Source organism: Medicago sativa, chromosome 5 (assembly GCF_051527215.1).
Source record: "Medicago sativa cultivar Bolivia chromosome 5, Bolivia_mono, whole genome shotgun sequence".
In the NCBI taxonomy this organism is placed as follows: domain Eukaryota; kingdom Viridiplantae; phylum Streptophyta; class Magnoliopsida; order Fabales; family Fabaceae; genus Medicago; species Medicago sativa.
In genome coordinates this window covers 2,478,152-2,492,569 of record NC_140753.1, presented here as the reverse complement: position 1 = coordinate 2,492,569, position 14,418 = coordinate 2,478,152, and the positions used below count along the sequence as shown (strand labels likewise).

The following is a 14,418-nucleotide window of genomic DNA, read 5'->3' as shown; positions in this document are numbered from 1 at the left end:
GCAAGATCCAATGACTTAGAAAAGTGGAGGGAAAAATGGGGAAAAAATATTAGGGTTAGGGTTAGGGTTAGATTTAGTTGTTTCGGAAAAATAGGGCTATAGATAAATATGAAATAGTTGTTTCGGAAAAAAGAAGAGATAAATATGAAATTGTTGTTTCGAAAAAATAGAGCTATAGAAAAATATGAAATAGTTGTAGGGCCAATTTGTTTCAGAAGTAGAGATAAATATGAAATAGTTGTTTCGGAAAATAGAAGAGATAAATATGAAATAGTTGTTTCGGAAAATAGAAGAGATAAATATGAAATATGATCAATGGCTAATATTGAATGGCGCCTAAACTTGCAAGATCCAATGGCTTAGAAAAGTGGAGGGAAAAATGGGGGGAAAATATTAGGGTTAGGGTTATGTTTAGGGGTTAAGCTTTAGTAAGTAAGATGTTTCGGAAAATAGAATAGATAAATATGAAATAGTTGTTTTGAAAAATAGAAGAGATAAATATGAAATAGTTGTTTCGGAAAATAGAAGAGATAAATATGAAATAGTTGTTTCGGAAAATAGAAGAGATAAATATGAAATATGATCAATGGCTAAAATTGAATGGCGCCTAAATGTGCAAGATCCAATGGCTTAGAAAAGTGGAGGGAAAAATGGGGGGAAAATATTAGGGTTAGGGTTAGCTTTAGGGGTTAAGCTTTAGTAAGTAAGATGTTTCGGAAAATAGAAGAGATAAATATGAAATAGTTGTTTCGGAAAATAGCAGAGATAAATATGAAATAGTTGTTTCGAAAAATAGAAGAGATAAATATGAAATAGTTGTTTCGGAAAATAGAGGAGATAAATATGAAATATGATCAATGGCTAAAATTGAATGGCGCCTAAATGTGCAAGATCCAATGGCTTTAAAAGTGGAGGGAAAAATGGGGGAAAATATTAGGGTTAGGGTTAGCTTTAGGGGTTAAGCTTTAGTAAGTAAGATGTTTCGGAAAATAGAAGAGGTAAATATGAAATAGTTGTTTCGGAAAATAGAAGAGATAAATATGAATAGTTGTTTCGGAAAATAAAAGAGATAAATATGAAATATGATCAATGGCTAAAATTGAATGGCGCCTAAATGTGCAAGATCCAATGACTTAGAAAAGTGGAGGGAAAAATGGGGAAAAAATATTAGGGTTAGGGTTAGGGTTAGATTTAGTTGTTTCGGAAAAATAGGGCTATAGATAAATATGAAATAGTTGTTTCGGAAAAAAGAAGAGATAAATATGAAATAGTTGTTTCGAAAAAATAGAGCTATAGAAAAATATGAAATAGTTGTAGGGCCAATTTGTTTCAGAATTAGAGATAAATATGAAATAGTTGTTTCGGAAAATAGAAGAGATAAATATGAAATAGTTGTTTCGGAAAATAGAAGAGATAAATATGAAATATGATCAATGGCTAATATTGAATGGCGCCTAAACGTGCAAGATCCAATGGCTTAGAAAAGTGGAGGGAAAAATGGGGGGAAAATATTAGGGTTAGGGTTATGTTTAGGGGTTAAGCTTTAGTAAGTAAGATGTTTCGGAAAATAGAATAGATAAATATGAAATAGTTGTTTTGAAAAATAGAAGAGATAAATATGAAATAGTTGTTTCGGAAAATAGAAGAGATAAATATGAAATAGTTGTTTCGGAAAATAGAAGAGATAAATATGAAATATGATCAATGGCTAAAATTGAATGGCGCCTAAATGTGCAAGATCCAATGGCTTAGAAAAGTGGAGGGAAAAATGGGGGGAAAATATTAGGGTTAGGGTTAGCTTTAGGGGTTAAGCTTTAGTAAGTAAGATTTGCGCTATTTTTTTTTCAATAGTACACGTGTCATTCTCTCTATGCTAATTGTCATTAATTGTTTTGATCTTGGCATATGTTATGGTAGTATCACTGCGTTATCATTGATTTTATTAAGAAAAGGTTTTAATTAGTGAATTCTTAAAAAGGTACCAGATCTTTGTTTTTATTAAGAAATAATTTTAATTTTTTAATTCTTAAAAAGGTGTGTATGTAAAGGGATACAGAAACGGTACAATAATGTTTGACTTATATATCATTAATTAAAAATCTTTTTTTTTGGGTACAAATTAAAAATCCTTTTATTTTGTATCTCTTATTTATCTTCATCTTCATCTTCATAGTAAACATTTGCTACGGGTGGCATGTTTATTTGCTTATCAACATGGACTGCTTGGATTATAAAATAAAATCGTGTATTATTATCAAAGTTGATTTTACAGGTGTTTGGAGTGAAAGGAAAATTATTTCGTGTATTTATAGAGTAATCAATATGCAAAACACAAATACGATTCGAATTTGGAATGTCATTGAATAAAAAGATCACAGGTGTTTGAAAAGGCATATTCATTCACTCATTTTTTTTCCTTCATTTTTCATAATAAAAAAGGGGTGACGCCCGATTCTTTGGTGCACTAAACAAAAGAAATTAAGAGGGCTGAAATTGCAGATCACAGATTCCATGAATCAGACATGAATCATGTTCTTCATTTTTAGTGTTTAGGGTGCTATATATACATACCACTATTTACTCATCTTGCACAATAATTCATCATTCATCTCTCAGCATTAGCAAATGCACACACAACAACAATTTTTTATTCGTGGATGCATCTTTTTCTGTATTATTATCACCTTTGAAAGAAAAAAAATTGTCGAGCATTTTGGTATCTCAACGGTGTATGTTAATGCTATTTTATTGGGAGTTTAAGGTTATATAATTGTTGTGCATTTCTATTTGGATCTAGATGTATGTTTCTCTTTAGCTATGTAGTGAGTTTGAAATGTTCAATTTAATTTTTATTCTTCAGGTGTGGAAAAGAAGTTTAAAAAGCCGGAGAAGAGATACCCACTTCATTTTGTAAACCTGGAATAAAGACTGATGGACTTAAGGAGTTGTTCATGTCACGATAACAACCACTCTAATTTTTTTAGAGAGGCGACCACAAAAGGAGCACAATACGTTGTGTGAAGACGATCATCAAAAGTTTTGCTAGGATTCACAATTTTACAAGTTTTTTTTTTATTACAAAGATGGTCATATGTTTTTACTCCTACATTTTGATCTATATATAGGTTAATTCTTAATGCTAAGTTACAAATTCTAATGATTTTTCCATGTGTGTTTTTGTATTCTGATATATGGAATGAAATCAAAATAACAATTCTATGTAATTTTCTATTTGAATGTTGATATTAAATAAGAGATTAAGAAAAGATTACGAGGTTGCTGAATTTGTTTTAATGGTTTTCATTGTAGCTCTTTGACAAGAAGTTCTATGAGTAGATAACCAGGAACATAGTTTAGCAAATATAGAGTATGTATTTTTACATGTTCTTTAACTATATGGCTGCTTAGTCCGATCGCTTTTTATGGAAAAACCTACACCATAAAATGAATCAGTAATATGTGAAAAATAAATTAAGCGATTATTGCTTCTTCTTTTCTTTTTTTTTTGTAGAAGAGATTAGTAAAACATTGATATGCACCTATAAAAAATATAGAGGGCAAAATTATTTAGTGAACCACGTTTTTAATCATTTGTCTTTCAGCCGCGCTATTTATCGTGACACTTTTCTCGCGAATGCATCACAAATGCATTGTGAATATGTGGTCAAACTTTCAACGAGAAGAACGACCTTGCATATTGTTTTAAATTTTTTTGACATTTTTCTTTTATTTTGATCAGAATGTGATTTTTCAAGCATCTCTCTTTATCCATCATCACCTCTTTGGACTGGTGTTGTGCTTTTTAGGTTTAATAGAACGTTTCCTTTTTTTTATGTTAAGATTTCCACGCCTACCAAAAAAAATTAGTGTAATATTTGTCGAAACTTATATATTAATTTGGCAATTATATTAGTTAAAACTTAATTTAAACTTATTGTACAATCTTGACTATGAAATCGCCATTATATTAATTTGGCAACATTATGAATTCATTGTACTATTTCTTTATTTTTATTGATTTCTTTAACTAACCGTGATCTTTATTTTGCTAATAATGGATACTCATTTTTTTTTGATGGGTAGGGATACTCATTTTTAATTTGAAAATATCAATTTATATTAATATATCAATTTTAATATCTATTTATACTACGATAAATATCTTCACCATTTTCATATCATGTTTTGTTAAAATGATATATTAATATTAATATTAATATAAATTAATATCAAAAATGCGATATTAAGATTGAAAATAGATTAAATAGATATTCAAATGGTAAGACACTTTGTGATGCATTTCCGAGAAAAGTTTCACGATAAATAGCGGTTGAAAGAAAAATGATTAAAAACGCGGTTCACTAAATAATTTTGTCATCTATATTTAAATATATATTAAAATATGTCCAAAAGATATTTAAGAAAATTGAAAATATCTTCACCATTTTAATATCTATTTATATTAGTATATCAATTTTAAATAGGGTTTCCTTGCTAAAAATGTGATTTTGAATCTCCTTTATAACATTAAGTTCTCTTATTTACGATTGGATGTAATATGTTTATTGTCTTACAATAATCGGTTTAAAATTAGGGAAATTCTAACCGGTTTAAAATTTCTAAAGTACACATGACACCTCTTCTTTCTAATGAGCATTAAATACTACTCCATCTCATAAAAAGAGTTTTCACTTGTGATTCATTTGGCAAGGCAATGTATGTAGATTAATTCGTTACCTTTATTATGTCTTTTCATCATTAGTTTTTGCTTTGTTATTAAAATAATTTAGGGTTAAATATGTTTCTGGTCCCTATAAAATTGTAAACTTTTAAGTTTAGTCTTTACCTAATTTTAATAGGTTTTTTAGTCCCTACAAAAAAAATTACTTCTAATTTTAGTCACTGTTACAACAAAGTTTGTTTAATTATCCTTAAACTCTTAAATTCTTGAACGATTTGTTTGAGACAAGTTTAGAACACTATGAAAGATTCATTTACTAAAATTTAGATTTTTTTAACATGAAACGAATTAAATATGAATTTTTTAAAATGACAAAAGTTAAAGATAAAATTAACAAAATATGGACGTAAAAATCAAATTTTGCAACAATTTTTTGCAGAGGAACTTTTACTAATTTTCTTAACATGTCTGCAAAAAAATTGTTCAAAAACTGAAGAGTTTAACCATAAATTAAACAAATTTGAATTGAGGAGAGACTAATACTGAGTGCAGAAAAAAATTAGGGACTAAGATAACAATTAAAATTAAGTAAGGACTAAACTTAAAAGGTCCCAATTTTATAGGGACCAAAAACATATTTAACCCAATAATTTATTTCAATATTTTAATAATTATAGCTAGGAAAAAAATGGTTTCAAAATTTACATTAAGTTTTGGCTTATTGAAAACCATTATTCTTAAGAATTTGTGTAAGGAGTTCGAACGAATTTATGACACATATGTTTCATTTAAATCCACTATTGTTTCCTTTTGGTGATGATTGATATTACGTTGTTGAATTGTGTTACTAGCTTCGTTTACAAGAAGGATGAGATATATTTTTCACAACTTCAAGGATGCCATGTAACTCAAATTGAAGAGAAATATAAGATTTTATCAAATCTATGGTTTGAAGGAGAACAAAATATGCAAGAATTTGAAATGATAGAGATTGAATAAAAAACATAGCATCAAAGTGAATGACAGTCAAAAAATAAATTTTAGATTAAAAAATTAAACAAATGACATCCAAACACTAACAAAATAATCCATCATAATATTGACACTTCGGGAAGGAGTCTACATTGGGTTGGACCATTATATTAGGGTAAAAGTAATCACACAAGTGATATTGATACCATGTCTTCACTTAAAATGTTTAAGAAACATGTATTTTGTTAACTCATCATAATACATCTATATTTTGACATTGTTAGATCTCATCAAAGACCAAAAATGAAGGAATTTAAAATAATGGAGGTGGGATAAAAAAAATAGCATAAAAACGGATGACATAAAAAAAACAAATTTGTACCAAAAAAAAAATTATCATTGGGGGGGGGGGGGGGGGGGGGGGGGGTTCGTTTAAACTAGATTGGATAATCACATTATCCTAGGAGTAACAACAAAAGTGAAATTGACACCACATCTTCATCCAAATTGTTGACGCATTAGACATATGGGTCATTTAACTTATATGTTTCTCATCATCTACTCTTGCATCTAATGTGAAATTTTAAGTCACATATGACTTATTAACATTTCTCGCTTACATGTGAGACTGTACATATGTAATCTGGTAACATAGTCAAATGAGATTGAGGAATGCATAACAGGGTAAAAAAATGGGTTGGTGATGAATTAATAGAGGGAGGTTTTTGTTCATTTCTTTCATGCGAAGAGAGAAAATAAATTAGAAAAAAAGACAAAAAAAGAATTTGAACATGAGAGAACTGATAAGGAAAAAAGGAGTGTTTGTGCTTTGTCTATAAAAGTATATAAAATAAACTGAATATATGGTATTTTACTGGATTGTCAAAGGAGTTAGAGATTTTTGAGTAAATATTTTACCAAAAAAATAAACTAAATAAATAAAGCGCCACATTATTTAAAAAATTCTAATAACCATTTATTTTGTCAAATTAGCAAAACTCATATAGAGTTTTCCATTGTCAAATCTCACCAAAGACCAAAAGTGAAAGAATTTTAAATGATAAAGGCTGAATAAAAGATTTAATATGAAAGTGAATGATATCCAATAACCAAAATTTAAAATAAAAAATTAAACAAATGACATTAAAAAACTAATAAAACAATTTACCATAATGTTGGGATAATGTTAGGACTTTTGGGTGAACCTACACTGGGTTGAATCATCATATTAATTATTTTACCAAAAAATTAGACTCAATTAAAAAAAAAGTCACATCATTTTAAAATTTCTAATAAGTATATAGTTTTATCAACTCAGAATAATACATATGCATTCTTCTAGGGGATTCTACACTGAGTTTGATCAAACATTATATTAAGAGAAACCACACAAGTGAGATTGATATCATATCTTCGTCTAAAACCTATAGGTATCAGGTATTTGAGTCATCACACTTATATGTTGTTCAAAGTCTACTCTTCCATTCAATATATATAGAACTTTTTAACCCACACTCGACAGATCTCTTAATCAAGTGCGCAACTATCCACATCCGTAATTACAAGACATATTTAAATCAGGTCAAATTAAGGCACGATTAAACAGTTTGGTTGGTGGTGGTTTCATGGAGTGAGTTTTCAGTTCTTTTCTTCCATAAGAAGAAAGAAATAAAATTAAAAGGAAAAAAAATATGGAATTGAAAAAGGAATTTAAACATGAGAAGATAGGAGAAAGACAATAAATATTATGTGTTTTGTTTTCTTAAAAAAATAAAAATATTATGCGTTTTATTGTGGGTGTATAGGGAATAACGTGAGTTGTCGGTTATTTTATGGGTTTGTTGAAGGAGTTGGAGATTTTTCGGTATGGACAAAACTTAGTACACAATTCTTTAGGTGCTTTTCGTATGGTTCTTAACTAAAAATGCACCTTTTTTTTTTGGATATAACAAACTTTCATAAATTATGGATTTAAGGAAATCATGGTAAATTTAGTTAAATCTAAGGAATTGTACCTAAGTTTTTTCCTTTGGGTAATTAGTTTACCAACAAATTAGATTAGTTAAATAATTTTAAATTGTCTAATAAGCATATATTTTTGTCTACTTAGCATAATGCATCAGCATTTTACCATTTTCATTTGCCACCAAAGTCCAAAAGTGAATAAATTTGAAATAATAGACTTTGAATGAAAAATTTCATATGAAAGAGAATGACATCCAAAAATTAAAAAAGAACGGTTCATAACAATGTTTTGACTTTCAAAGAATACTACATTGAGTTTGATTATCTCATTAGATAAAGAGATTCCACACGAGTGAGTTTGACACCACACCTTAACCTAAATATTAACGAATTAGGTATATGACTCATACCACTCATATGTTTCTCAATATTTACTCTTGCATCCAATGTAGAACTTTAGTTGACTCTTAAAACACTAACGTCTCTCACTCATGTTTGAGACTCTCTACATCTGTAACACCCGGAACCACACATGCTTCCTCCGTAAAATTGAATTAGATTATTATACCATCATTGGACCTTATAGAGGGAGCCAACATTAGTGTGGATCAATCTATTGGACATAAAACAACTATAAAAATGAGAATAATACCACATCTTCATCCAATATTTTAATTACAAGGGAATTCTAGCCCGTGCTTGGCACGGGTATCCATACTAGTTGCATCCTATTTGATCAATTTATTTTAAAATTTTAATTTGGTCTACTCGTGGGAGCTTAACTCTATCAACAACGAACGCATGTTATATGTGCGGAACGGAGTTCAAACACATTTCACTTCGCATTTAAAAATACGTGAGCTAGAGTCATTAGTCAACTTAACCAAAAAAAAAAACTATTAACTTCATTTCAAAATGAAAGTCGTGGTTTTTACGCATATATTAAAAATACAATAATTAAAAAGAATAGAATATACTTTTGTTAGAGTATACAACGTACAATTAGACATGTACAATTAGAATATACTTTACGCTTCTAAAGTCGAAATTTAAAAATAACTGTAGTGGCTAATGTCGGCTACTTTGCATAATATAGAACTACAGATATGTCTTTGTTTATACCTTGTACTATTCTATATTCGTGTATTTCATACTATTGTATTTTCCTATAATAGAGTAACACACATAAGATGTCCTTTTTTTTGTTACAAAAATAGTTGAATGTTTAAAAAAATATTTCAATTTTTTAAAGAAATAACATCCGAATTTTGAATACTTCTTCCATTGGCCGAAAAATCTCCAATTTTTTCTCGTAAAATAGTATTGATGACCTTGCAATTCTTACGGAATCATTTCCACTCATCCCAACACCACAATCTTCATCATTCTTATCACAAAATTTTCAACGTCTTTAATCAATGATCTAACTCTCTTCAACGTTAACTTCCATTTTCATTTTCATTTTTCTATTTATGCATTACTTATCTGGATAGGGGATGACAAGGGATCAATTAAGAAAATAATGGCTGCTTTGGAATGTGAATGTGATGAGCTAGCAACAGAGAACATAAAGAAGAAGGAAAAGATTGAGAAAATGAAGACGGAGATTGAAAAATTACGCGAGAATTCCGATTCAACGGCGGAGTTGGAGAAGGAGGCGGCGAGGCTCCGAAGAGAAGTGGTGGAATCAAAAGCTGAGGTAGAGAAACTGAGGAAGATGTTAGATGAGAAAGAAAATAAGATTGAGATCGTTGAGAAAGAAGGAAAAGAATTGAAGCATGAGAATGCGGAGATGGAAATGAAAGTTAGGGAATTGGAAAGGAGAATTGTTGTTATTGAGATGAAAGAGGTTGAGGAGAATAGTAAGAGGGTTAGGGTTGAGGAAGAGATGAAGGAAAAGATTTATGAGAAAGAGAGGGAGGTTGAGGAACTTGAGAGTATGTTGATGGGGAAGAAGGTGGAGAAGGAGAAATGGTTGAAAGATAAGAGGGCTCTGCAAAAGAAAATTGGGGTTTGGAAATTTAGTTTGATGAATATGAAGGATAAAGGTTTTGAGTTGAATTGGCCAGTTCTGGCAGCTGGGTCAGCCGGGAGTATTGTTATGGTTGTTGTCCTTATACGTTTCTTATTTGGAAAAAGGAGATGAGAGAAAAATGATCCAATTTCATGTTTCGTGTATGATTTGATAAGCAGTGAGTTTGGAAAAATCATAGTAAGAGCAGTTTAATTAAAGCTTCGAAATGTAGCTTCCTTTAAAATCGCAGACTTATGGTGATTTTGTCAATGTCACTACGAATCTAGACATACACTTCAATGAAATGATGAAGGGTTTCTTACTATGATTTAGATTTTAGTAGTCGTTATAATGCTTTTCTTGTTTTTTATATTGTGTGTTGGGAGAAATGTGTATTGTTTTGATTTATGTTGTTTTGGTTTTAGTTGCTAGCTGTTTGTTTCATTAGGAGAATTAAATTGTTTTATTTAGTGGTAGACACTTATCTTTCTCTTTATCATCTCTATTTTCATAACACATTATCAGCACAATCTAACAACTTAGAATATATACAACTCTTCTTAATCGGTTTTAATTTGTAAAATAAGTTCAACAATTCAAAATACCATATGAATTGACGAGCAGGGAGAGAACTTTCCTTCGCAAAGAGTGAGTGAAGGTTGAGCCTACATCCATATGGATGGAGGACGATATGATTATGAATCACCCCAGGAGGCTGCTACTAGATATTCACCTACCTTGCTGTTTTTTTTCTTCTGGAGATGGTTGAAAAAAGGAATGTGATGGATTTGTTTGACAACGATTTAAGAAGGTGACTAATCTGATAATGAAGTTAAAGAGCTTTTCCTTTTCAGGAATATGGCTGGACGAGTTAGAGAAAAGGTTCAACCTTCCGAGTTGAAGGAAGAAACAAGACAGATGAATGTATGTAAGGCTTTGATCACGAGGTTCAAAGAAGAAGGTGAGGAGTTTGGGATGCAATGGTTGAACATCCGCATTTCCTTAGATCAATCTGCGGTGTGAGAGGTCGAGAAGAAAATGAGGTTTTTGGATCTCTTTCATGTACTTATTAATATAAGTTATGAAACTACAACTTTGCAAAATGTAACCTTTTTTTTTTCTTCGTAAATAGGTACCCCAATATGTCAATTGGAGATATTGCAGAGAGATGCTCCTTTTGTCGTGAGAATTGCAATTGTAGTGTTTGCTTGGTTCAAGAGGAATGATCAAAGTTTAATTTATCATGTCCCTTAAATTTATTTCTCCCGTGAAATCTGAGAAGATGAAGATGAATAGGTACCCCTTTTTTTTATTGAATTGAATTTTCAAATCTAAGAGAAGATGAAGATGATGAACTTGAAGACGTGGAAACCTCTTCATTGTATTAGTAAAAATTAGTCTGTGTGTGGACATGAATGTATTATGTGATATATACATATTTATAAGCAAGCATGTTTTTCTAATAGAATAGACATGACAAGGGGAGGGTTTAAGCATTGCAGCTCTGCCCCCGCTTCAATGTACGCGCCCCAAAATCGTTTTAGGGGTAACAATTGAACACCTGACCCTATCCCCAATGGGGACGGGTTTCCCATCCCAGCCCCCACCTCCATAAATTGTATTTATTTTAAAAAATAAATAAAAATTTGCATGTTTTTTCCTTTTTTTTATCAACAAAAAAACAATAATTAAATTAATAATAAAAGGTCTAATAAACTTTTGTAAAAGAGCATGATAACTCTAATAAACATGTTTCTTAAGAGTAGCAATATATTAAAAGAGCTTGGTACCTATTAACTACATATAAGATTATTACACATTACAAGGTAAATTCCAACAAGGGGAAAAGGTATGGGTGGGTGCAGGGCGGGCATAAGCATCCCCTACCCCGCCTCCGTACTAAAAAAACAAGTTTTCCCCACAACCGTATCCACACTCAGTTAAATCGACTTTTCCCCGTTAAATTTGAGGCAAGGGGCGGGCATGTCTGGGTGGGTTATGTTGCCATGCCTATAATAAAAGCCATGAAATCATTGTTATCGGAAAACTAAGTTGTCCTTGTTATCATAAACACTGTCCAATTGACCATTTACAATCCATTAGTAATTGACTAAATTGAAAAAACATGCAAATTCCAAACTTGGACAATGATTCACGTTTATGTTTTTTCAATAAGATTTATTCAAGTTTACATAATAATTTATAGAAGTTTTTGTTAATATATATACTATGATGAGCTTTGTTGTTCCCAACTAACATTTCCTACGCGGTATAACTAACTTGTCAGCATCTTTGTATTTATGTCTTTGAGTATCTTGTGTTTGAGTTAATTGAGGGGTAATTTGTGCTGAGGAGTCAGAGAAAGGGAATATAACTTGTTCGTTAGGTGTGAATTTGCAGGTGCTATTTGGTACGAAATTTATAATTGGTTTGAGATACAGATGAACATATGGGGAATATCCTTTCTTTATTGCAAGTCTTAAACTCTTTTGCTAAGAAAAGGTAAGGTTTGAAAGGTGCGAGTGAGGTACGTTTGGCATACGTTGTTATGACATATTTGAAAGGTTAGAAATTATACAATATTTTCTTTTAACGAATACTAAGAGAAAGAAGTGGTAGATGTTATCAAAAGCCTATTTTGGAATTGGTTATTGGGAAAGAAAATTGAATCCCTTTGTATGTTTTATGAGTGGTTCACCTTTTCTTTATATTGTTTGATAAGGTAGCCTTGCCTTTTGTGTGTTTGCCTCCGATGTTGGTTTCTTCCGAATGTGTGAGTACTAGTGTACGAACCCGTGCAACGCACGGCTGGAATATCCTGTTAATTTTTATTTAAGTTCGAAAACAACGTGAGCAGACCAAATATATTCGGTTAAGAATAGATATTATCACTCAGCAACAGCAGCAATAATATAAAAACCACCAAAGCACACATACATAATATTAACCATGAAGGGGAAATCCACAAAGAAGAATACAATCTCTTTTTCTGTACTTTGTTGTGCTAAAGATGCATTGATAAAGAGCACATCATTTCACAGACTGTTGAACTTCACAATGTAAAAAATACTCTTTTTTGTTCGAAACTGTTCACCTTGTTTCCATTTTTCACCCATGTTCTTTCAAAACACAGAGAAATATTAAACAACTTGTAGAAAACACAATACAAAACAGACAGACTGTTTTCACAATGTATTGTATAAACCATATGAATCTACGTGCTTTCACAGGCTAACAAAAAAGAAATATAGATGCTCATCAAGTTCATTGTCCCCTCGAATAACATTCACAACCACCGATTGGAAAAAACTCAAAGTCAAACTTGGAATTCTGCACAGTAGAAGAAAGCTTTGCATAAGTCTCAACGAACATAAAAATAAAAAAGTTTATGAGATAAGTGTGTAATATCAAAAGGAAGGAGTACATCACCTTCCTATTGAATAGATCAATGATGATTGGATTGCCACAAATATCCACAACTTTATAACAACAATCCAAAGTTGGATTGGAAGTAGACTCCTTTTCCAACAAAAAAAGCAAATTCTTCCCAAATAAGGACTGAAATTGATGTGGGCAGACCTTTGAATGATTTCTCTATCGGTTCAATCAAGACAATAAATAAAGACGTTAAGTATTTCTCAACAAACAACCATACATGTAAAATTTTATGGCCTTAAGAATAAAAATTGAAATTGGTGTTAAAAGATAGTTGTAGAACCTCTGTGTTCGAAAGCAAATGAGCAAATCTTTCTTCCCGTGTACCATCGTCGAACAAAACAAAAACTGCCTCATTGTTGCCATCAAAGACAGAGGTATGGAAAACGCAACAGCCGGACGGACAGAGGTTCTCAAATCAAAGAGTAGCTTATAAGGGTGAGAGGTGCACAAAAGCAATCCAACGTTAGGCAAAACAGAGAAAAAGGACATCCGATAAATCTCCCCTTCAAACAAAGTACCTCTAAACAACGGCACCAACCTCTTCAGAATAGTTGCCTGAATTCGATCCCCCTAAACAAAGCAATAGCATGCAATAGACAAAGATAAACATCTAGATACAAAGAACAAAAAAAAAACACACAAGTAATAGATGAGTATTGAAATAAACTCCGTGAGAAGAACTTACAAGTTGATCAACCAAAATCATTTCAACTGAATTAACCACATCATCGACACCACGATCAGGTAGGTCCCAAATCCTTACAACCCTTACCCTGAGCTTCCAATCAAACCTCCCAGACCGAATGGCAGAAATACTGTCAAGTAGCGACGGTCCATTCAAAGACAAAGACATCGAGGAAAAATGGAGTAGCAAAAGAAAACCAGCAACCAACGCACACAAAATAGCTCAGAGATAACGCATACATAGTCCTAAAGGAAATATATATACACACACACACACACACATATTAGATATATTTTTTTCTCTGTGAGAGGAATTGCTATTATTATTATAAATCATATTGTCTGTATCTATTATTACTATTATATTTGACCATATAGAAGACATAGAACATGAACACGCAAAAGAGACCTTTTTTTTTTTTGATGGAACACAAAAGAGACCTCTCTTTTCTATAAAAAGAAAAAAGTACGTAGAAACAATACAAAATAAAGGAAAAATACCATCTCCCATTAAAAAAAAGTTGGGTCATGTTAACTTGTGCCCTAAGGGCACATGTTAAGGAACTCAAAAAAAGCAACTTTGTATTGGAAAAGATGATATTTTAACTTTTTAGAAATTGACTACACAACTTTTGATGCGTATATTTCTATAATGAATTCCTTA

At 31.1% G+C, this 14,418-nt stretch overlaps 2 protein-coding genes and 1 long non-coding RNA gene across 3 annotated transcripts; 2 read left to right on the top strand and 1 right to left on the bottom strand.

The window, feature by feature from the left end:
- The first annotated feature begins 2,073 nt into the window (after positions 1-2,073).
- On the top strand, positions 2,074-3,237 carry LOC146919097 (uncharacterized). The gene is made up of 2 exons (XR_015010658.1): positions 2,074-2,761; positions 2,861-3,237. It is a non-coding gene; the product is annotated as an uncharacterized LOC146919097 (long non-coding RNA).
- A 5,779-nt stretch (positions 3,238-9,016) lies between these two features.
- Positions 9,017-9,957, top strand: LOC146919096 (uncharacterized). Its single transcript, XM_085712344.1, has one exon. The coding sequence runs from the start codon at positions 9,141-9,143 to the stop codon at positions 9,762-9,764; it is 624 nt and encodes a 207-aa protein (XP_085568470.1). The 5' UTR covers positions 9,017-9,140; the 3' UTR covers positions 9,765-9,957.
- A 2,585-nt stretch (positions 9,958-12,542) lies between these two features.
- Positions 12,543-14,038, bottom strand: LOC146919095 (uncharacterized). The gene is made up of 4 exons (XM_085710560.1): positions 13,756-14,038; positions 13,351-13,640; positions 13,062-13,226; positions 12,543-12,962 (listed from the first exon to the last, which is right to left on the bottom strand). Exons 1-4 carry the CDS (start codon positions 13,921-13,923, stop codon positions 12,857-12,859), a joined length of 729 nt encoding a protein of 242 aa, XP_085566686.1. The 5' UTR covers positions 13,924-14,038; the 3' UTR covers positions 12,543-12,856.
- Between the last annotated feature and the right edge of the window lie 380 nt (positions 14,039-14,418).

Bases quoted from the DNA above. Each gene is read 5' to 3' on its own strand.
- LOC146919096 (XM_085712344.1), top strand. From the start codon at position 9,141: ATGGCTGCTTTGGAATGTGAATGTGATGAGCTAGCAACAGAGAACATA.
- LOC146919095 (XM_085710560.1), bottom strand. From the start codon at position 13,923: ATGTCTTTGTCTTTGAATGGACCGTCGCTACTTGACAGTATTTCTGCC. The intron at 13,227-13,350 runs GTTCTACAACTA...TTGAACCGATAG, and splicing joins ATTTGCTTTCGAACACAGAG to AGAAATCATTCAAAGGTCTG. The intron at 12,963-13,061 runs GTGATGTACTCC...TCTACTGTGCAG, and splicing joins TTGATCTATTCAATAGGAAG to AATTCCAAGTTTGACTTTGA.